The sequence below is a fragment of the Phyllopteryx taeniolatus genome, chromosome 9 (genome assembly GCF_024500385.1).
Source record: "Phyllopteryx taeniolatus isolate TA_2022b chromosome 9, UOR_Ptae_1.2, whole genome shotgun sequence".
Taxonomy (NCBI): Eukaryota; Metazoa; Chordata; class Actinopteri; order Syngnathiformes; family Syngnathidae; genus Phyllopteryx; species Phyllopteryx taeniolatus.
This window is the reverse complement of record NC_084510.1, coordinates 23,374,762-23,397,417: the sequence shown is the minus strand read 5'-3', so window position 1 is coordinate 23,397,417 and position 22,656 is coordinate 23,374,762. Positions and strand designations below refer to the sequence as shown.

Sequence of the window (22,656 nt, the reverse complement as noted above, 5' to 3'; positions counted from 1 at the left end):
AGCCATTTTCTGTATTACATCCATGTATCCATCCCATCCATCAATTTTCAACACCGCTTATCCTGGTTAGGGTCATGGGGTGCTGGAGCCTATCCCAGCTGACTTCGGGCAAAAGGCAGACTACACCCTGAACTGGTCGCCAGTCAGTCACAGGGCACATGTAGACACGGACAACCATTCGCGCTCACATTCACACCGTCACTGAGTGGGAACTGAACCCACGCTGCCCGCACCAAAGTCAGGCGAGTGTACCACTACACCATCAGTGACTTTCTGTATTACATTATTACTGTGTCTGTATTGTTCTGAGCCTATGCTGCTGTGAACCACGTTTCACTTCATTGAGGTCTGATAACTTTGGATCTGGCAGCCCACCGCCTCTCAGTGTGCCTGCAGACCCTCAATGGCAAATGATAATTAATTACACTCAGTATGCGCGCACCCTCTCTGATGGTCTGTAAAATTACAACATTAGCCAAATTACCCTTTTAGCCATTTGATGTCATTTGTTCTGATTCGTCTCTTGCACTGAAGGCTGATGGCTCCCTTGAGACCCTCCCACACCAAACAAAACACACACACGCACATGCACACACACCACTCACTCACCAGGGTACTGCCTGAAGAAACCCTTTGCACTCCCAAAGTACTGCCATATGAGTGTGGGATCACGCTCAAAATTGTCCACAAACACTTTGTTCAGGGATTCAGACCAGTAGACCCCGTTCACTATGTCCGGATCTGAGGACACGAGGATGCGATGAGGGACACAAAGAAGTGAGAAAAAGAGACATGTAAATGAAATAGTAATGAAACTAAACATCCTGCTCACAGAACCAAGTGCACTCTTGACCTGGCCCTTTATTGACCCCCTTTGAGGCCACACAATGCCTTTGACTAAATCATGGCCTCTTCTCCTCCTTTGGACAAGCTGGCAGCAGCCTCCCTTTGTGCAGTGAAAACAAGACTTACGAGAAGTCCATTACAGCCCAACAAAAGCAGCTAAGGAGTTACGCTTCTCTTTATACTCCCGACTTTGTTTTGATCCCCTTGTCATTAGCCTGAGATAGCCTCAGGCATTTTTCACATGAACCACTTATTTCCTCCCCTCATTTCATCAGCTCAAGGTAAAACTCCCAGAGCTTCCTTTTGTCTCACCTTTATTATACATGTTGGTGGGCACCTGCACTACGCTGAGGCTGAGGTTGACTGACAGATTGTTGAAGTGGTCATTTGGCTCCAGGACGAACTCTCCACCCAGCTCCACGTTGTTGCCCTCGTTGTCCACTTCGTTGATCAACACAGCGTTGAAGTACTCGTACTGAAGACAAGTTTGGAAACAGGAATGTTACACACACTTCAGGTGCGATCAACATTTCTGAAAACTACAAAAGTGCAGCCATGAACAATAGTTCATCACATCTTGTTCACTTTGATGATTGTATCTTAAGTATTCTGACATCAGGTCACATTTTTAAGGTATTACAAAATTGACATAAATGTACTTTGGTGTTAGATGTTAAAATGAAGAAAGCACAGAGCTGTAGTGGTTACCTCATCTGCCTCACAGTTGGGAGGTTCTATTTTCGAACCTCAGCTTAGGCCCTCTTATGTGAAGTTTGTTATTTTTCTCTATGTTTGTAAGGGTTTTCTCCAGGTACTCCGGCTTACTTCTACATTCCTGGTTAACTGAAGACTCTAAATTGCTCTGAAGTGTGAATGGGTGTTTGCCTAGAGACCTCGTCTCTAGGTACCACGCCTCCTGTCCGAAGTCAGCTGGGTAGACTCCAGCTGACTGAACCAGCAACGATTCTAATGAGGACAATTGGTATAGAAAATGGGTGGATGTTTAAATTAGTAAAAACCTCTTATACGTACATTTGCGCCTCAATGTATAAATAATTTTCAGGAAGAAAAAAATCTTACGTGAAAAACTGCAACGATATAAGCAATGATAAACGAAAGACCAAAAAAAAAGGCCACAATTATAGGTTGCATTTGATGGATCTCTTAAATTACAATAGTCTTAAAATCAGGCACGTGAATTTAGACACACCTAATCCCTTATAATCAGTATGTATGTATGTATGTAGGAGGGCAGTAATTCATTTTGTAATGTAATTCTAGTCCTAACATGGCGCTGAAAATAGAAATATGACAACCAGTGACAGGTCTTGCTTCCCTAAAGGGAAACAGTTAGTCAGTCCTGTCCTTCAGTGGCTGCTACTTCAGAAGACAGACTACCTCTTCCTACCTGAGTGGCCTCTTTGTGGCCTCCTGCACAGAGCCAGTATGAGAGCGTGAAGGGAGGAAAAGATGGGTGATGGAGTTTAGGCTTCACACTCAGGGGGGAGGCTATGTGGGCATCGTCATCAAGCAGCTCGAGCTCATGACAGCTCATACCACGCCTGAGCGGCTCTCTGACAAGCTGCAGTGGGGAGGGAGGGAGCTTTCTGCAGAGGAATAGTGCATCCTCAGCAGAGCTGCTGTACAGAGGCCTGTTAAGCGTGAGGGTTATGACTGTATAGCAGGCCATGGGACACTGCAGCTATGCTACACTGACTTTTACACCACTGGAGTCCGCTGTAGGCCTTATTGCAGAGAGCTGCCCTCCAGGTCAGCATGTTAGGCCTTGTTGCAGAACCAAGCTGCAAAGTCTGGCTACACTGAAGGTTTAATTCTTCTCTCCATAGACACAGCAACACAGATCCATATCATTCAAACACTATCAAAACATAATAATCTCATATTATGATTTCTAGTACTGTATTATTGCATGATGATAAATTATTTATATTTCAGTAACACAAAAAGAGGCTTGGATCTCATTAAGTAAAATCTGGATTTTAAAATGTGAAACATTTAATTTAAAAAAAATGTGACATGTGAAGCTGCCTATTAAATCTACTTAGATGTTTGGTAATAAATGCGAACTTTAGCACGGGTTGTGTGTGACGTATGTTTAAAAACATTCTAATCTTAAGCAGGGGTCACCAACCTTTAAAAATTGAGAGCTACTTCTTGGGTACTGATTATTGCCAAGGGGCCAGTTTAATACACACTTCTCAAATAAAATAAAAAACAAATACTACAATGACCTTTAATTATATATTATTATAAATTAATTATATTTATCTATGTGAGAACACTGATCACGTAAATGAGTTATCACAATCATTATTATTAACAATGATTTAACAAGTTAGGAAACACATAAATATCAATATAGTTAGCCTAATAACATCATTGCAGAAGTCATTTTCAATTTACCGTCACAATATTAATAGAAAATACTGTTTATTGTGTATATTCTTAGTCATCCAGGTCATGGTAATCCTCAATATGCAAATGTGTCTGCAAAATGCAAGTGTTTACATTTTCAGTTGATCACTCCAACAACATTCCTATCAAATCTAGTGAGCTATTTGAGAACAGGCCAGTAGGTGACGAATGTGGTCCTTGGGGGCTATCATGGTCACCTCGGGCACCCTAACCTATTTTCTAGAAATACTTTTACCAAACATCAATGTGAGCTTGTTTAAAGAGCCAAGTTTTTTTAAGGAATAGGAAGCACAAATTATGTTAATAAACCTGCTGATGCAGCACTGAAAACAAACGATGAGACATCAACCCTGATGTGTGCTCCCTTGAACTGGTGAATCCTCTCGGGGTCAATGCAAAAATCTCGAGTGTCCTGACTTGCAGCAGCAGAGATAAGAAGGCCCTCTTATCGCACCACGGTCAGTGAAATGGGCCATGAAAAATGTGCAGTGTCAGGCGAGGATGTCCAAATGATGCCACAAGGAGTAATGTCACGACATCACATCATTAACGCACATTGATATTGTATTGTTATTGTTTTTTTGTCCTTTAAAATAAAGCACACCATCATTCACATGCTTTGTACCTTTATTAGGTTTGTTTCTAACAATATTTTCAATTCCTACACTCACTAAAAATGATCAAGAACTATTGAAAAAAAAAAGCAAAACGGCCCACAATATAAACATAATAGGAAAATTAATAATATACCACACTTGCACCATCTAATGAGATCAAATACCAAAGCTGCATCAGGAATTCTACCTTTATTTTAAGAAATAATGTTGGATTAAGTTAATAATATTTAGTATTGTGGTTTGTTATACCTTGTGGTGGTGTAGAACTTCACTCCACTGACAGCTGCATCCAGTAATTTGAACTCTTGAAGTTTTCAGTCTGATGCAGTGCCAACCACATTCATTAAAATATTGGGAATTAATTGATTAATACCTTGTTGCAGTGTCAACTAAGTTGAGCATTATCACCTTTATAAAAAAAAAGACTTGTTGTTATCTACTGTATTGTATTTGGATCTTATTGGATTGTGTAGATGTACCAATGTTGTGACAGATACATTTAACATGGTAAGGTTGATAATTCATTGTCAATTGAAAAATGTTCCTTCTATATATCAAGCACTTATACCGTGGTGATATTTAATTCAATGAGGGATGTGTAAATGTGAGAGCTGCATGTCTTGTTCGGGCTGTGAGAAAAGCACAGAGGCAAGACGGAACAAGGCAATTGAAACATATTCAAATGTTGTAAACGGTTCTATTAAATTTAAAGTACTGCGGTTATTTCAGTGTTTTGTTGCTCGAGTGGGTTTCCAATCTGGAGGCATGTACATGAAAAAAAACTCTCGAAAAAGAGTTTCATTTATCTTTGTCCTTTGAACAGAGAGGAGGAGATGGGGAGGGCGAGAGAGAAAGAGAGAGAGGCGGGGGTCTAATAAACGACAAAAATACTGCATTCCCTCTGCAGAGACTAAGGAAGCTCAATGCAGCTTGAAATTCCGCATTGGGAGCCGCTATAATAACCCCAAACACAATCAACTGTATAAATCCTATGGCCTAAAATAAAGAAAAAATGTAAAGCGTCTGATTCTGCCCGCTAACTGGTGCACTGGCAATTTGAATCGCCATCAGCTTTAGATCTTCTACAGGCATGAAACTTTCTCTTCCTTGAATCCGTAAATGATGAGTTGTGACATCATGGAACTGCAGCCTTCAACAAGGATGCATTATGTATCAATGCTGACATCCAAGGACAATGCCAACTCAATTAAAGACTTATAGCCTCCATTACTTTGTCATCTCCTCTAATCCACCTCATGGCCAAATGATTCTTATTCTCAATCACTCCATGCTAATAATTCATTCATCCATTTTCCGTACTGCTCATCCTCACTAGGGTCGCGGGCGTGCTGGAGCCTATCCCAGCTATCTTCGGGCGAGTGGTGGGGTACACCCTGAACTGGTCACCAGCCAATCGCAGGGCACATATAAAAAAAACAACCATTCACACCTATGGGCAATTTAGAGCCTTCAATTAACCTACCATGCATGTTTTTGGGATGTGGGAGTACCTAGAGAAAACTCCCGCTGGCACGGGGAATACATGCAAACGCCACACAGGCGAGCCTGGATTTGAACCTGGGTCCTCCGAAGTGTGAAGCAGATGTGCTAACCAGTCGCCCGCCGTGCCGCAGCTAATAATTCCCTCCCTTTATTTTTCCCCCCCCTTTTTTTTTTAAACGTTTTCATTTTGTGTGGAAAAAGTCTCACCTCTAGGTCTGGATTATCTTTGTGTTGATGATGTGCCTCTTCTGCAGCCTCCACCAGCCTCTGCACAGAGAAGAATACCTTGTGTGAAGACTAGAAATGAAAATAGTTCTGAAAAGTGTGCCTGATTGCTGACATTTTTTTTTCTTTGAGTCAAAATAACAATGACTATAATGCTGGTTAATATCATTGTTGAATCAAAGCTGTATAAGAAATGGCATTCAAGCAATCTGATCGGACATGGCTGTATTCATCCAGAAATACCACATCATTTCCACATCAATGTGTCTAAAAGCACCTTTGACTCCAATAACTGCTTGGATTGAAAAGCGGAAGCGTGCCTCTATCTGGAAAAAAATGCACTAAGGGCATAATAATTGATTAACCGATGATTAAGATTTTGGTTGGCGGCACGGTGGCCGACTGGTTAGAGCGTCAGCCTCACAGTTCTGAGGACCAGGGTTCAATCCCTGGCCCCGCCTGTGTGGCGTTTGCGTGCCTGTGTGGGTTTTCTCCGGGCACTCCGGTTTCCTCCCACATCCCAAAAACATGCATGGTAGGTTAATTGAACACTCTAAATTGAATGTGAGTGAGAATGGTTGTTTGTTTGTATGTGCCCTGCGATTGGCTGGCAACCAGTTCAGGGTGTACCCCGCCTCCTGCCCGATGACAGCTGGGATAGGCTACAGCACGCCCGCGACCCTTGTGAGGATACGCGGCTCAGAAAATGGATGCATGGATGGATAAGATTTTTGTTGTTTCTGTAGAATTTAATATTGATTAGTCTTGTTTTGAAGCGACTGAGGTGCACTACTTGGCTGCAAACAGTAGCAACCATTTTATCAATTGATAAGTCGACTACAACGTGAGAGTCAGTCGGTTAATTGATGACGTCATTGATATTTGCGCAGTACAGCAGGCCCCAACCTTTTCTGCGCCACCGACCAGTTTCAAGTAAAGACATTTGAACGGACCAGCATAGAAACAAATAAAAGCCAATGATTAAAACTACAACTCATCATTATGCTGAAGGTAGTTGTTGTAATTAGTGGGAGCCCTGCACGTTTTTAATCTTCAACGAGATGGGCGGTCTCATCTTGTGTTCCACAGCATAGTGGAACAGTTTGTAGGACGGGACATCGTAGCCATGCTCCAAAAAATATAGACTTGCATATCTTCCAAGTGACCGTGCTACGGGTCTAATTTTGGGTGAAATATTTCTACACGCTAGCCGTACGCCGTACTGTGACAAGTGTTATGACACAGTGTTGTAAAGTGACAGATGTTGTGATGTTGATGCGTGTTGTGATAAAAATAAAGTTTTTAGGATGACAGTTGTTGCCTGCGCATTATTGGAAATAACATTCTTGGCGACTAAGATGGAGCTTCATTTCACGCCCCCGCCCTCATTCTTAGCCGCCAGTCCCATGGTCCCGATGGTATCAATACTTTAAGACTAGCGGCGATCGGAATAGCCGAAGCTAGCGAGGCTAACCGCTATTCCAATCCACAACCAGCTTATTTTTGTGCAGACTGTGTTGCCTTGTTGGTAACTGCTAAACAAATCGTTATAGTCTGGCAACACCAGCAAACGGGTCAAACGTCCTCTGTAAATTGGCCGATTAGAAGATGCCAAAAACAATTGATCAGCGATTAGTCAACTTTAAGCTTCAGTAGTTAAGCGGACTTGTCGACAAGTTTACTATTTCTTTTGACCCTAAATAAAAATGATCTTTTAAACAAAAACTATTAATCCATTAATTGATTGCTTATATTTTGAAAGCACAAAAACAGTTGTGTTGTTAAATTGGCTTCTTCTGGGCGGCCGGAGGGTTCTCCAAAGTTGGTGTTTGCACTTCACTTTGCCACTCTGGTGTCCGGTAATATATGATTGCCAATTTTTACCAGTTTATCCCTTTGTATGAAAAAAGTGGCCCACAGGAGCGGAGAAGCTCTGTGCAGTGATTGATGGGGGTAGGTGGCTCCAGGATTTCACACAGCGCACCAAGCAGCAGTCACCTCGATAATAACTCCCCTGGACAAATGTGCTTGGCTCTGTGTTTTCAGGAAAATGCAGCAAGCAGGTAATTAACATCCATCACATGTGTCAAAATAACTGCTATATTAACACAATTGAGGCTTGCTGCATGCATTCAATTGACCTCATTGGGAAATCCTACATGTCAGCGGTTGGTGTAAAGCCACCAAATTATAAACAATTGATTTGACAGGACTTTTACTATTCTCATTACCTCTCGATTGAATTTACAAACTACAGCATCCATTTGATCATAATTAGCAAAATGTTGGTTGGGATCATTTCAGTTTTCAGTAATAACTCCCATACGTACACACATCCCAGAGAACCATGTTCACCAAATGAAGCCACCTGCTCAGTGTAATTTACAGGAGGAATTGTGCCACAGGCAGCCTGAGATAGACGTTATCATGTCCCAGCAGCCTCTTAAGAAGCGTCTCTGCAGAGGTTGCAGACAGGCTGCTGCAGCTCAGGCCACTGATAACGTGAACACAGAACATCAATCTACTTTTTCAATTTTGAATCACTCATCATGTAGTGAAATAAGTGATAAGACTGCATTTTCTCAAACAATGCCCAGAGGAGTTTATTTACAAAACTGTAGACAGGACTATGTGTTTACAGTACTGGTACTTCAGAAGCCTTCATGCTTGTGTAAGGGTGGAGCGAGACACATTGAGAATAGTTAATTTCGTGCAACAATAGGAATGGAATGGAAGATTTACCGCTCCAATGTAGTAAGCAATCCAATTGAGGCAGTTTTATCAGGTACAAGCATTACATTGATTTGGATGGGAGCTGCACAGCAAAATTTACGTTTGCACTTGCTGCATGGCTATAAGACCATGTTGATTTGTATTTTGTTTTCCTACATTTACAACCCCAATTCCAATGAAGTTGGGACGTTTTAACACGTTTAACACAATGTTCCAACTTCATTGGAATTGGGGCTGTAATTAAGTGATTCCACCCCACAACCCAGTTCTGGGATGGTTTGTCTAAAAAGGAAAAAATGACTTCCAGCTTTGTGTACTACTTGGGGACACTATGTAGTGTTTCCCAACCTTTATTGAACAAGGCCTCCATTTTACATAAGAACAGCACACCACCAAACAAAAATGTCACAAAAAGTATGAACACTGAAATAAAGATGATCTTGTCTCAATTTACTCACAAATGTAGTTGGTGTGAAATCAGGGCCTGTTCAATGGAGAACATAGATGGGTTTATTGTACCTTCTGCTATCTAAAAGAAAAGCATTTCATTGTTCTGCCTGTCACTATACGTTGCTAGCATAGATAGATGAACAAAGATATATTTGTAATTCATTAAATCATAATTTTCATCCATCCATCCATTCAATTTCTTCCGTTGATCCGAGGTCAGGTGTGGGGGCAGTAGCTTTAGCAGGGAAGCCTAGTACTTCCCCCTCCCCAACCACTTCATCCAGCTCTTCCGGGGAGACCCCGAGGCATTCCCAGGCCAGCCGGGAGACATAATCTCTCCAGAGTGCCGTGGGTCGTCCCCGGGGCCTCCTCCCGGTGGGACGTGCCCGAACACCTCACAACGGAGGCGTCGAGGAGGCATCCTAACCAGATGCCCGAGCCACCTCATCTGGCTCCTCTCAATGTGGAGGAGTAGTGGCTCTACTCTGAGCCCCTCCCGGATGACTGAGCTTCTCACCCTATCTCTAAGGGAGAGCCCGGACACCCCGCGGAGGAAACTCATTTCGGCCTATGTATCGGGGATACTGTTCTTTCAGTCACGACCCACAGCTCGTCACCATAGGTGAGGGTAGGAACGTAGATCGACTGGATCGGCTTGGCTCCTTCTTCACCACAACGGACCGATACAAAGTCTGCATCACTGCAGACACTGCATCGATCCGCCTGTCAATCTCACGTTCCATTCTCCCCTCACTCGTGAACAAGACCCCAAGATACTTAAACTCCTCCACTTGGGGCAGGAGCTCATCCCCGACCCGGAGAGGGCATACCACCCTTTTCTGACTGAGGACCTTGGTCTCAGATTTGGAGGTGCTGATTTCATCCCAACCGCTTCGCACACGGCTGCGAACTGCTCCAGTGAGAGCTGGAGATCACGGCTTATAGAAAGCCAACAAAACAACATCATCTCCAAAAAGCAGAGATGCAACACTGAGGCCACCAAAAGTTCGGTCCATAAAACTTATGAACCGAATCGGTGAGAAAGGCCAGTCTTGGCGGAGTCCTACCCTCACCAGAAACGAATCCGACTTACTGCCGGCAATGCTGACCAAACTCTTGACACCGGTCGTACAGGGACCGAGCATCCCGTATAAGGGGGTTCGGTACCCCATACTCCCGGAGTACCCCCACAGGACACCCCAAGGGACACGGTTGAACGCTTTCTCCTAGTCCACACAACACATGTAGACTGGTTGGGCGAACTCCCATGCACCCTTGAGGACCCTGCCGAGGGTGTAGAGCTGGTCCAGGCAAGGGAAAACCCGATTCCATCAATTTACTCATCATGGGGGGGGTCTTTTAGTCGTGCTTTGCCAGGCCCCTCACCTAGGACCTGTTTGCCATGGGTGACCCTGCCAGCGGCTTAAATCTCCACACAACTTAGCCCCTAGGATCACGGGGACACACAAACCCCTCCACTACGATAAGGTGACGACTCAAGGAGGGGAAAAAGGGCACATCACTAACAGAATATAATCATAATTTTCAGACAAATGAAATGAAATTGGATCATTTCCTGAGGCTACCCTGATTATCTCTCATGGCACACTAGCTGGGAATCACTGCCCTTAAGAATGGGAAGGAAATAAAAGCAATAAAGCGATGTTTAAGAAAGGATTACGACAGAGAGAGGATTTAAAGATGCTTCCCTAGTGAAACCACCTATTTTATATATATTCCTGAGGGAGAAAAAAATGTGGTCTATTTGCAAAGAGGCGTTTATCTGTTAAAGTGTTTCATGCATGTAGCAACTCAGTGAGGCACAGCATTTCCATTTAAAGAAAAACTTTTTGTGTTTTCCTGGAATAACTCTACTTACCCTTGTGGCTTCTGCCTTTTTACGGAACATTTCCTCCATCTTCACTGCCAGGTTTTTCACCAATTTCACACCATCGATTTCTTCCACTCTGACTGATTTTTCTGGTGGTTTGTATTTCTGAAAACAAATAAGCAGAAGCAATTGTTAAAGCTCTCTTTAGGACCACTCTGATCCACAAGTTTAATCTAGTTAAACATCTGACCAATTAGGACAGTCAAGAAATATAATACGAATAACATTTATTTATCCACAACATGTTATTGCTTTCTGTGTCACAGCTGCATCCTAGGAAATTCTTAAGCAAGGATTAAAGTCCTCCACATGCTTGTTGACTACATGTAGGAAGCCAGTCTCAGATGAATGGCTGATAAGAGCCACAGTGCGACACAAGATGATTGATGGTCTTTATCTGTTTGCAGTCATTGGCTTCACACGCTGCTTCCTTCTGTCTGATTGGATGGAGACGGCCAAGTTGGGTGGCCGGGGAGAGAAGGGGCTGCGTTCAAAAGGCTACGCATGGTAAGAGTGAAATTGAAATGAGTCAGGGCAGAGGAGAAAGATAATAACGTGTCAAGCTAGGCTGATTCTGGGTAATGAACTACAGCCTAAATAATGCTGATTCTGCCGGATGCACTGAACCTCCCCTGATACAGAAGGCTCTCTACAGCTGAGAGGAATATAAGATTACATAATCTCTCACCTGACAGCCACAAACACACACCTCCAATAATTCTATCAAAAGATAAACACAGCCGCAGCTTCTTGTAGTTCATTCAAACACTGCGGATTACATGCACAAAAACACACACACTAGTACATGAGGCGACAAATTACCTACTGAAAGGAGGAGTGCGGGCTCGCAGTGGAGCAGAACAGTTCATTTCACGCCTGTCCTCCTCGCCTCAGCACCCAGTGTACCCCCCCCCCCCTTCACACACACACACACAGCCCCACCTCCTCCCATCACCCAGATGAGATTAAGTGCCATCCATCAACAATCAGCACTGATCATGATTATTGATCAAAACAATGGCAAGTGCAGAAGTGAGCCCCAGCAGCTGGGGCAGCCCACTGTGTTTCGCCCTTTTCTGAGGTCTTAGTGAAGGCATGTACTTCGCCATAGAAGCATCTAATGATCAGCCTTAATGACCAGCACCTAACGACCCTTTCACTTTCCTCACAGCTTGCTGCTTTGCGTTGACTGGCTCCAGTCACGCCTCCATGAGCAGGAGCGCAGGCAAAGTGCTTACATCCACACAAAAGAAAGGAAAAATCTGCAGGGCACATCACTATATGTTCCTTAAATATTCTTCCAACTGCATATTTGTTCGCTTAAGTGTCTCCTCACCTCAGGGCAAGGTGGTCCCTGGTTTTGAGCCTGGAGTCGCTTTCTAAATGCTGTCTGTATGCTCTCGCCATATCTACGTGGATTCACTCTGGTTGTTCCACCTTCTTCCCACCCTCCGGGACATGCAGCAGAGATGCGAGAATTTATCCTGCCGCTGCCTTTGGCCGAGGAGGAGGCGACCTCTGAGCTGGAGTTGCTCCCTCGACGTGGCGCTGTGATAGCCCACAGTTCCTAAAAGAATGAGTTAGAAAGCAGGGGATTACTGGTGACATGGAAAATGGAGGTGAATGTATGAATATTTGGACAGACCAGAAGTCAAATCAGGACATCATGATGCTTTAGAAACCCCTGTGCTAATACTGAAATTGCACTTTCTCTGTGGACAATTATACTAACTGTATTTTCAATTCATAATGGCTCTGTTTTTTAGACATCTTGTTCCTCAAATGAAAGCTGAGTAAAATATCAGACACATTTCAACATTACGTAGATGAATAAAACACACCCAGATGAATAAAACACACCCAGTACAACAACTAAATTGTCATATTTGTCGAATTTAAGACGACTGATAGTTAAAATAAGATGGCAATAAAATAAATAAAATAAAAATAAAATAAGCAAACTTGGCATGAGGTGTTTAAGAAAAAGAGTTTTAAACCACAAAATATTTTGTACAATATTTTTTTTCACCTACACAAAACTAAATTAAATGGAGTAAATGTTACATTTGTATCTTCCATTGTAAACTAATGTGTACAATAACTGTCGCAAAATAATTTACAATTTTCATAAACCTTATGCACCAGTTTTAGGTAATTAATATAACCCACGGCACACACCTTGACAAGAATCGCACGGTTGGGGGGTTTGCTCTTACATTGAAGCTCTCCACTTTAGTCAAACAAAACAAAATAAAACCAACAAACCAAAATCTTTACTGTACTGTGTAAACTTAGCAGAAGTTACCTCATTGGCTAGCAACTAGTAATATGCTAGCTCAGAAAACATGAGCACAAATTACAAACCTGTGTGAAGAAAGCATTTTTGACGAACAATTATACCAATAAAGGTGCTTTAAACCGGCAAGTACAACATTTTATGCCATGAAATCACCTCTTAATCATGATTTAAACGGAATAAGTCACCGTTAACGACGACGACGTCTATCAAGAAAAAGGGGGCGGGCTAAAGCGACTGTACAGTGCATTCTGGGACTTGTAGTATGAATGCGTGTTTCGTTTGCTGACAAGCAGCCAGTTGTTGTTGGCATTATTATTTAAAAAGTGTATCATTTGTTAAGTGTCACAAAGAATCGTACGCTTCAAAATGTTGACGCAACCTAATGTCTCTTCATTAGTACTCATACAAGCTAGTTACAAAATAAATTAGCACAGAGAGGACTAAAGTGCCTGGCGTGATGAACATACATATCAGAAAAAGAACAGTCACAAACATACAGTTAATACAGGGGAAACTAATTTTAAAAATCCCGTTTTACAACAATGCTTTCCTAAACAAATATGTTTTTAAGGGCGGTCAGATGACGCTGTTACTTTGATGACAATGTTCATAATTCCTTCAACATTCACACAAGTCTTTTCAAATGTATCCAGCCGTCAACTCATCTCACATGCATCCTAAAATCCAGATTGACACTCATCACCAGTTACTTAGTGCTCACAAGTGGTCAGAAGTCGTTATTACATCTACCGCACGGGCCCCGTCTTTGTTGAAAGGCTTCATTGCGCTTATTGACACACGAGCAGCCTCCAATTCCTCCACCCCACACTTGTTCAATCTGCCTCCCTGTCACATCCAAATACAAGAGGTTGAGGCTCTTGACTCCGGGGAATTCAGGGGAGCGATACGTTAATCAAGGCCGTGGTTAACGGGCCGTGTCGGGTGCACGGGACACACAGAAATATCAGGGAGCATCAGAGGTAGAAATCAGCATGGCAGTGTTCAACTGTGCCGCTGCGTGACCATCGCACAAAGGCGAGAAATACTGACAAGTCATATACTGTAAATACCTTTTGCAGCAGCTGGGATCCGGAATATTTGGCAGAAATGGATTTAATCTCTCCACCGAACGCTGATGCCCACAGTTTTACACTGAGACAGAAAGAAAGCAAAATGTTACCAGAATAACGTAGAAAAACGTCTTGCAAAATGAATGGAAATTAACATAGGCCTAAGTATTAAAAAAAGTACATTTCACCTGGCTGCAAATACTTCCCCTGCAGCCAATATGCCCACCCTTTACACGAAAATAGCGTTATGGCACATGCAGCTTGCCGTTATGTATATAATATGCACGACCTGTTCTGTTAATTTGAGAACAGTGTTATAGGTGTTATATGCTTTCACTTTTGAGGAACTGCAGCCAGCTGCATAAAAAAAAAAAAAAAAAAGGAAGAATCACGATTTCATTCAATGATACATGCGAGAATGCATCTTATAAGAAACTATATAACAAATATATAACCTTATAAAAGTATAACAAATATATGATGTACCTGTCTTTGTCTAAAGAAAATAGAATAAAATATGGACACCGCTCCATACTTAACATTTGATTTACATTATTATTATTATTATTATTATTATTATTATTTACATCTTGGTACATCATTTTCAATGTCTGACGTTTGTTTTTCTTCAACTCACACCATTCACGTTTTCACTATATGACACCAGTTAAACTGATTTCAAATGATTCGATCGTCGTCTGATATGATTTTCTACGATTGGCCCAACTTTTTAAAAATTCCCTCCTGGGTGGAGAAATAATCGTCAAAACGAAATTGTTTCAACTGCTTAATTAGATTTTAAAAATACTGCTTTCATTTTCGTCCCGTCCCCCCCCCCCCCCCCACCTGTGTGGAATTTAAAAGAAAAGAAAATAGTAATCCGTTGAAATGTTTAGCTACTAATATTAGTGAAAAAGCAACATGAATAAAAGAATATTTTCTTCCCAATACGGCGAAGTTCTTTTTTTTTTTTTTAAATGAATGCATTCTTCAATTCATTTCAGCGCTTAAATATTGCTCGACATTAAGAGAAACTGCTTATTTACCAATTCCCTCATTATCTCTATTTCACCATTACTATTTATTACAACAAAAAATGCGGCCCGTGTGCACTGTTAAAAGACGTCATGCGACTAGATGCATGCTCGGAAAATCCCTCCACAATATATACTGCATATTTCTTCTTCTTCTTATTATTATGATTATGATTATTTTTGGTTCTCCTGAAGTCCACATCTACGGCTTGTCACTCACACTGACAGAGGGATCCCCTGCTGGGACGCCGCCACCTCCGACAGCAGCACGCTGAGGCCGGCCAAGATGCACATCGGCAGGCTGAGGATGCCGCAGGTGCGCCGAAGAAGCATCATGTTCGGCCCCAAAAAAGTGATTCCAGCACCGGCGAAGGGGGACTGCTCCTGCAGCTTGGGCTGCCGTTATCCTTCTGTGACAGGCAGCAGACTTCTTCCTCCCCGCCATTCGCCATCATGGGGGTGGGGGAGGGGGGGGGGGGGGGGGGGGGGGAGAGAGAGAGAGAGAGAGAGAGAGAGAGAGAGAGAGACTGAACGAACATTTTAAGACTTAAAGCCAACTGAATTCAATGAAACAGTTTTCCATATTTTAATTATACATATATATATATATATATATATACACTAAAGACTAAAATACGTGGCTCTCCATGATTAAAATGTGGTAAACCGACGTAATCATCCCCTTCTTTCCTTTAAAAAAAAAAAAAAAAAAGTAAATGGTGTATGTTAGTTTCGCACATTTTAATCAAGTGCAACCGATGCACATGTTTAAATTAAGTAAAGTCAAAGGAGTTTTTTTTTTTGTTTTATTGTGTATTTAATATTATTGTAAGCCACTGTAACATGCAGTTTGAACATTAGCATCCATGCTTTTAAGTATAATTAAAAAAAAACTGTACTTTAATAATGATTACATTAAAATGTATGGCACATAAAGGTTCAATAAAAATTGTGCCGAGATAAATGTTTAAAAACACAAAAGTTTTGAACTTAAAAAGGTAAATACAACTGAACTGTACATAGGCAGTGATTCTTTTGTATACCACCAGAGGGAGCCTGCGGACCACTCGTGGTACTTGTACCACACTTACAACTATAGATTTTCCATATAAGTGAATGTGAGCGTGAATGTTTGTTATCTACCGTATATGTGATCTGCAATTGACTGGCGACCAGTCCAGGGTGCACCCCACACAAATCACCTGATAGGCTTCAGCACACCCGCAACCTAAATGAGAAGCGTTATAGAAAACGGAAGAATGGATACATATTATTCTCGTCTATAAATTGTTACATTATATTATTGATTGAAAAAAAAAGAAGACAAATATAAAATATAGACAAGGCATCTTCTAATCTCTCCGCAGTCTGCCTGTTTTAATATAGACGAACAAACGGAGCCTTAATATTTGATTATGAATTTAAGTGTGGTGTCACGACCGTTTCCGAGGGAGGATTCATGGTAGTATACCGAGATGATAATGAGGTTGCATACTGGAAAATGTCTTTGCAGAACAACACAGCCCAAACAAATTCCGCTCAGGTTCGTTGTGCATTTCTTCACTCATTCCAAGAATGAGACGTGTGAGTTGTTGATGCAAACCTGTGCATATTCCCATTCATTTATGCATGAATAGTGCTCATCTTTTTTTTGGGCACATGACCATTGAGCACAACCACCACCGCAAGCAGCCGTGTTTCAACCTGAAGCTTTTATTAGTTTAGTAATTGCGTCGTACATCAAAGTTGTGAGGAACCCCGAACTGTCTGGAATGTGGCGATAAGGCGCTTGGATCGTTGTGACCTCACAATGCTGACTGCTCCGATGCTTTAATTAAGCGTCCAATAAAGCAGTTCTGTGCCATGAAACTGAAGGGAGTCCTTAACTCAGAGCTGCCAAGGTGTCCTTGAGCAAGTTCTCTTCAGTTTGACAATCCATTGTAGCAGCTCATACAAAAAGTATGACGACAAATGAAACCTAGAATTTGGCTTGACTAATGTTTTCCACATTTCCACCCATATTGCTGTAGATACTACAGTACATCATATTGAGTAAAGTGATACGCAACATGGATGGTGTAAACACTACAGTGAATGTTCGGGCGACTGTTATTGAGAGAATCAAAGGTGCCGTCATGATTTAGCACTGCACATCACTGAGACATGAACTCTCAACCCAAACAGTTTGTAAGCTCTGTCTTGGCTTGATGGGACATAAACCTCTTAGCCGGTTAAACACGGTCAAGTTCAAATCCTGGGGGCCTTAAACTCACCCTTTCACAACGGAGAGGAGACAGTAGACCGACTCTAGAATAGAACATAAAGCCTTTATTGTCTTTTTAAGGTGAAAATACAACAAGATTGGGGTGCAGATCGAAGTTTGTGGTTGGAAAATGAACATCTCTATAACCACTATATAAAACACTATACGAAGACAAGGAAATACGCAGTGACTCTGCTCTCAGATATTGAACATCAAGCGGCCAGAGGACCCGACTGTTGAAGGCTTTGCATCCATGCATCCATGCACCGCTCGTTTGTTACCCCAAATTCCTCCATCTTCTTGGGCCCGCACGGGGAGCCCCCGGTGTCACACGCAGGCTTCATCCTGCTCTCCGTGGTCATGGCGCTTTTCACCGGGCCGGCCATTGTGCTCAACGCTACAGTGATCATTGTGTCCCTCATGCACAAGCAGCTGAGGCAACCGCTCAACTACGCTCTGGTGAACACGGCTGTGGCAGACCTGGGCACAGCCATGACCGGGGGGGGGGGGGGTTTCTGTCTGTAGTCAACAACGCCCAGGGGTACTTCTCCCTGGGAAGAACAGGCTGCGTGATGGAGGGCTTTGCAGTGTCCTTGTATGGTGAGTGAACACAGTATAACATGAGCGGCTTTTAAAACACTGTTATCACATCTTGGTACTTTTCCAGGCATCGCATCTTTGTGCACTGTGGCCCCGATTGCAGTGGAGAGGATGTTCGCCATATGTAAACCTTTGGGGAAAATGACCTTCCAAAAGAAGCATGCAATTGGGGGTATCGCCTTGTCTTGGCTGTCGTCCCTAACATGGAACGCCCCCCCCCCCCCATTTTCTGGGCTGGGGCAGGTACGAGCTGGAGGGCGTCGGGTCGTCCTGTGCGCCCGACTGGCACAGCCGAGTATCTCGCAATGTGTCCTACATCCTGCTTTATTTCGCTGTGTGCTTTGCTCTTCCTTTCGGCATCATCTTGACGTCCTACACTAAATTAATGTGGACGTTGCATTCGGTGGGCTTTCACACAACTGGGCTTGATAATGCCAAAAAAACGGTAAGAACTAAATGTTTTGGGAACTTTTATAGTGGAAATGTGACTTTTGTGGTAGTTTGTCAGGGGTCAAAAGAAAACCCAGGGGTAGTGCAGTGAACTGCCACAAAGTCGCGGTTAGGTATTTGCGACTTCAACTGATCACATTCCCCCCCCCCCCCTGAAACCTACCCTCAGTAATTAGCTGAAAAACTCACCTGTTTGCTGTTTTTGTGTACAGGCCAATTAAAAAACTCATTAAAAATGAAAAATCTTCAAACATAAGGTGTGAAAAAGTTCAGGCTGCTCATTTAATGACAAATACAGCACTCTGTTTGGCTTATACTGTAAATTTTAAAATTCTAATATTAGTGCCTCACCAGCCATGAACCCCACCGTATGTCACTGGTGCAGGCGTACCTAACATTGTGACTGTTACTCAAACTTGAATTGAAGCCTATTCTCAAGCAATCGCCGAGCAACTTTTGTTTTTGATAGTTGCAAACATCATTCAAATGTATTTTTATTTGTCTTAATAATAAGTCAAGTAAGAAATAGTAGGAAGCACAACAGCAAAGGTTATATAAATTGAAAGGGAGAACCCCTTTAAATACTCTCTCCTGACATCTAGTGGTCAATCAATGACATGTATATAAAGAGCTCTACAATTGTGTACACTGTTAGTATAGTATTCATGGTAATGTCCAGCATTTTTTTCGGCATATCTAAACAATCACGAAAAAAACCCCACGTACTTCAGTATAAGTTTATTCAATGATGCTTATTAGAAAATAAATAACTTAATTGATTTTAATAAATACATGACCCAAATCAAATGAAAAATACCCAAAAAATGTATTGTTACAAAACCCAATGTTATATATTATCGCATTTGCTACGAAGAGATTGTTGTTAACCAAAAAGAAACATTAAAGAGCAAATATCAAGACTTTCAAGTAGAGAACATTACCATGGGTCTTTCCAGTATTTTATACATATTTTACATCATCTTCTATTTGTATACAGCTTTCAGAACATTAATAAAAGTAATTCTATTTATAACCATATGAAGAAAAGTGACAGAAACGGCCCGTTTCTCTGTAAACTGGTATTTTATCCATTTTCTTGTTTTCCCAGCAGAGCAACAGCGCACCTTTAAAATATTTTGATTCTCTTTCATTCCCAGCATTGTACGATGAGGTGTGAATGACAAATATAGATTCCACTAAACCATACACACAATCACAAAAAAGTACAAAATTGTCTCACCTTAATACACAAATCAGTTTAGAAAAAGGAGAAACAGAAGCACAATACACTTACTTGTGCAAAGACAAACAGCTATGTGCTAATATTTAAGACTCAACCAAGTTACTATTTACTCTTTTTTTTTTTTTTTTCCAGGAATCCCTGACTTGAGGTAAAAGTAAGTTCTTTTCATCTTTCGATTAACTCAACGCTTAAAAGTGTTTACAAAAGAATGCATATCTTCAGTTCATCAATTGCTACGAATAGTACAATGTGCCCGTTATGTGCATTCCTTTTGACATCCGCAAAAGGACTAGAACACATTTATCTTTTCAAAGAGCCCTTTCAATGTGCACACAAAATGGAAAATCTACATTGTCATGACGGTTAAATTAGCATACAAGGACGCACACGCCGACGGACCAAACGTACAACGGATAACGCGAATCCTAAATATTCTTGACGCTTCTAAACTCTTTACTTAACACGGCATCCTGTAAATCCCAACGTTTGCTTGTGTTCATTGGCCGTCCTTCAGCCTCTTGTCACATCATTAGAAACAAGCAGATCCATGGTTAACCCTGTTTTGAACTCCTCAGCGGGACACTGTGACACATAGATACATTGAGACGATGATATGTTGTCACCTTTGCCAAACGAGGTATACGCAATGCCAGGCAGGCGGAGAGAGAAAGAGGGGTTCAGGAAGAAGGGGGAGGGGGGCTTTTAGTATTCCTTAGCCTTGCAACGGGACACTTCCCATCCACTTCACCCACTCCTGCCACCAGGAGGACGCAGCCCTCACACACTCCAGACGCGATTTCGTAGAAAGTCTTCAAGGACCTATCAATCATGAAAAAAACCCCAGCACCAGCTTTGATAGATAATCATTTATACTGCCATTATCTTGCTATACCATCTATCTTTTCGTCATTCTTTCAGCAGCAACAAAGGCATTTTAATCGGGAGCGACCGTATTAAGGTTTGAAGAACGAAGAATAAAGCAGCATTGATTTCATGGCAAATAAAGATGCAAAAAAAAATGCATTCATTGCATCTGTATGGTATGCCAGCAGGGGGGCCACGGGGTCGGCCATTTAATATGGGGTTGCACTTTATACCATTCAATGAGTACCGCGCTTGTGCTAACAAAATCACAACGGTTTGCTCGATTTGTGCAGGTAGCGTTGGTCGCACAAGCAAAACCTCTTAAAACCGCAGCCAAAGGCAAAATGAACTTAAATAAATAAGTACAAGTAAAATGAAGGCTATGTATTAGCATACAACGTAAAAGGCAAATCCAAGTCAGCAAATGGTAGCTAATAAAACCTAATAAATGGGTGTCTGAATTCATAGCACATCAGAATGGTCCATATTGCTGATCTTTGAAATCATACATAATTACAAAATATAGAACATCTCTTTGCAAAGTGTCTCCTATTATATAATACAATTTACAGGTTCTCAACTAGGAAATATTAATCAGGTTATTCTACAATTGTAAATAACCTGCCTACTAGTGCATTTCTCACAAATGCTTTTTAGTCGCTTCAAAAGTAATGCGTTCGTTCCTGCATAATTTTGGTTGTTGCAACTCTTTGCTTTATGACACGGCTGCAGTACTACTACTGTAATATGTATCACGGGAAAACGGGATCAAATCAGACTAAAGGAGAAGACTGGGTGGGGGGGGGGGGGGAGATATGTCTTTCTATGCTTGCATTGAAAACTTGCATGATATGCCAAACCTTAGTAAAGTGACTGAGGTAATGACATCGTACATCTGATTGTCATCACCCTAACACACCAGCCCTAAAGAGCATGGCACGTCCTCGCCGCTTATCCTGGATGGTCTCTGTCCGGACCCACAGGTCAAGCCCTTTGACAGGAAGGTCGAGTTGGCCCCTCAGTGCTCCGCAGGGCTCCGTGCTGTGACGTCCTTTGCTGGCAGGGAGAGAAGTTTCCTTTGAAAAAGCACGGGACTTGTTTGCGTCTCTCTTCTCTGTGCCTTTCTCTTCAGTGTAAAGGCACTTCTTTTGGTCAGAGCCTATGAATACAATTTGTCTTGTGTTTTCACCGATTGTAGTCCGTCAAGGGTCCTTTTCTGCTATAAAGTCGTGATGCAAATCATCTCGTCGGCCAGGTCCTCTTCATAGGGAACCCTCAGTTCCGTCTCGGGCTCCTCGTCGCTGTAGCTGGCCGCTGGGTCCTGCGGTTCAAAGCCCCCCGCGGTCAGAAGAGGGAAGACGTTAACCCCGTTGATAACCGGCGCCATGCCGCCGTTCAGCAGGTGGCTGGCCGCGCTCTCCATCTCATCTATCGTCATCTCGCAGGCGTCCGCTATCTCGTGCTTGGTGGCAGCAACAAACTTGGGATCCTTGGCGTACCTCCCGAGTCCCTCTGATATCAAAACCTGCTCCAAAAAACATAATCAGGACAAGAAAGGTTGTTTTGCAAACGTTCACCACCTTTTACAATCATTGCTTCTACAGAGTTTAAGGTAGGTTGCCAGGTAGGTTGTCTAGCTTTAATAAGCATTTTTGCCAAGGAAAAATAGAGAGATGAACACATATATATTATTTGCAATGGTAATACAATACAGTAAAACTGCAGATTTTAGAGTGGACTCTTATTGTGGGCAGCCTAAAGCACAACTGTGCAACAATTACGCAGTCTAATCGGCAGCTTGATACAATGGATGGCTATCTTGGCAAAGGAGAAATGCTCAATAGACAGATTTAGACAGATTTGTGAACAATAATTGAGAGATAGAGCCCGTTTGTGTACATACAAAGTCTTAAGAGTTTTGAGTTCAGATCATACAAAATGGGAGCAAAAACAAAAGTCATCTGTGTACATTTTTGCTCAGTAGATATCATAACTTTCACTTTTTGAGTTGAATTACAGACATAAACTACGGTTTCCATGATATTCAAATGTGGACAAAATTCACATGAATTGCACATCTTTCAATGTGACAAAATTGCGACTTGACGTAAACACAAGTCTACCATAAATCT

At 42.1% G+C, this 22,656-nt stretch overlaps 3 protein-coding genes across 29 annotated transcripts in view; 1 reads left to right on the top strand and 2 right to left on the bottom strand.

Annotated features, from left to right (window-relative positions):
- Nucleotides 1–15,548, bottom strand: part of cacna2d3 (calcium channel, voltage dependent, alpha2/delta subunit 3) — a 35,556-nt gene extending 20,008 nt beyond the window's left edge. For 2 of the 9 annotated variants that reach the window (XR_009790243.1, XR_009790242.1), the window contains exons 1-7: nucleotides 15,325–15,548; nucleotides 14,071–14,152; nucleotides 12,038–12,268; nucleotides 10,690–10,806; nucleotides 5,610–5,669; nucleotides 1,159–1,321; nucleotides 610–741 (exon numbers count right to left, since the gene is read on the bottom strand). Coding sequence is in view for 5 of the 9 variants with exons in the window: in XM_061785782.1 (XP_061641766.1) it covers nucleotides 610–741; nucleotides 1,159–1,321; nucleotides 5,610–5,669; nucleotides 10,690–10,806; nucleotides 12,038–12,268; nucleotides 14,071–14,152; nucleotides 15,325–15,440 (901 nt within the window). In the remaining 4 variants the exon portion in view is untranslated. Of the gene's footprint in view, nucleotides 1–609; nucleotides 742–1,158; nucleotides 1,322–5,609; nucleotides 5,670–10,689; nucleotides 10,807–12,037; nucleotides 12,269–12,879; nucleotides 12,932–13,065; nucleotides 13,197–14,070; nucleotides 14,153–15,324 lie in introns of those variants that run through there. The other 7 variants (XR_009790241.1, XM_061785782.1, XM_061785778.1 and 4 more) reach the window with 5 other exon arrangements.
- A 2,066-nt stretch (nucleotides 15,549–17,614) lies between these two features.
- Nucleotides 17,615–18,638, top strand: parapinopsinb (parapinopsin b). Its single transcript, XM_061784850.1, is given in 5 exon segments — nucleotides 17,615–17,871; nucleotides 17,874–17,967; nucleotides 18,035–18,192; nucleotides 18,194–18,412; nucleotides 18,630–18,638. Coding segments are annotated over 5 exon segments (723 nt in total). The 5' UTR covers nucleotides 17,615–17,628.
- A 501-nt stretch (nucleotides 18,639–19,139) lies between these two features.
- cacna1da (calcium channel, voltage-dependent, L type, alpha 1D subunit, a) overlaps nucleotides 19,140–22,656 on the bottom strand; it is a 71,111-nt gene continuing 67,594 nt past the window's right edge. For all 19 annotated transcript variants that reach the window (XM_061784643.1, XM_061784645.1, XM_061784641.1 and 16 more), the window contains one exon: nucleotides 19,140–22,049. In XM_061784643.1, the coding sequence (XP_061640627.1) occupies nucleotides 21,744–22,049 (306 nt within the window). In that variant the 3' untranslated portion in view covers nucleotides 19,140–21,743. The remainder of the gene's footprint in view (nucleotides 22,050–22,656) is intronic.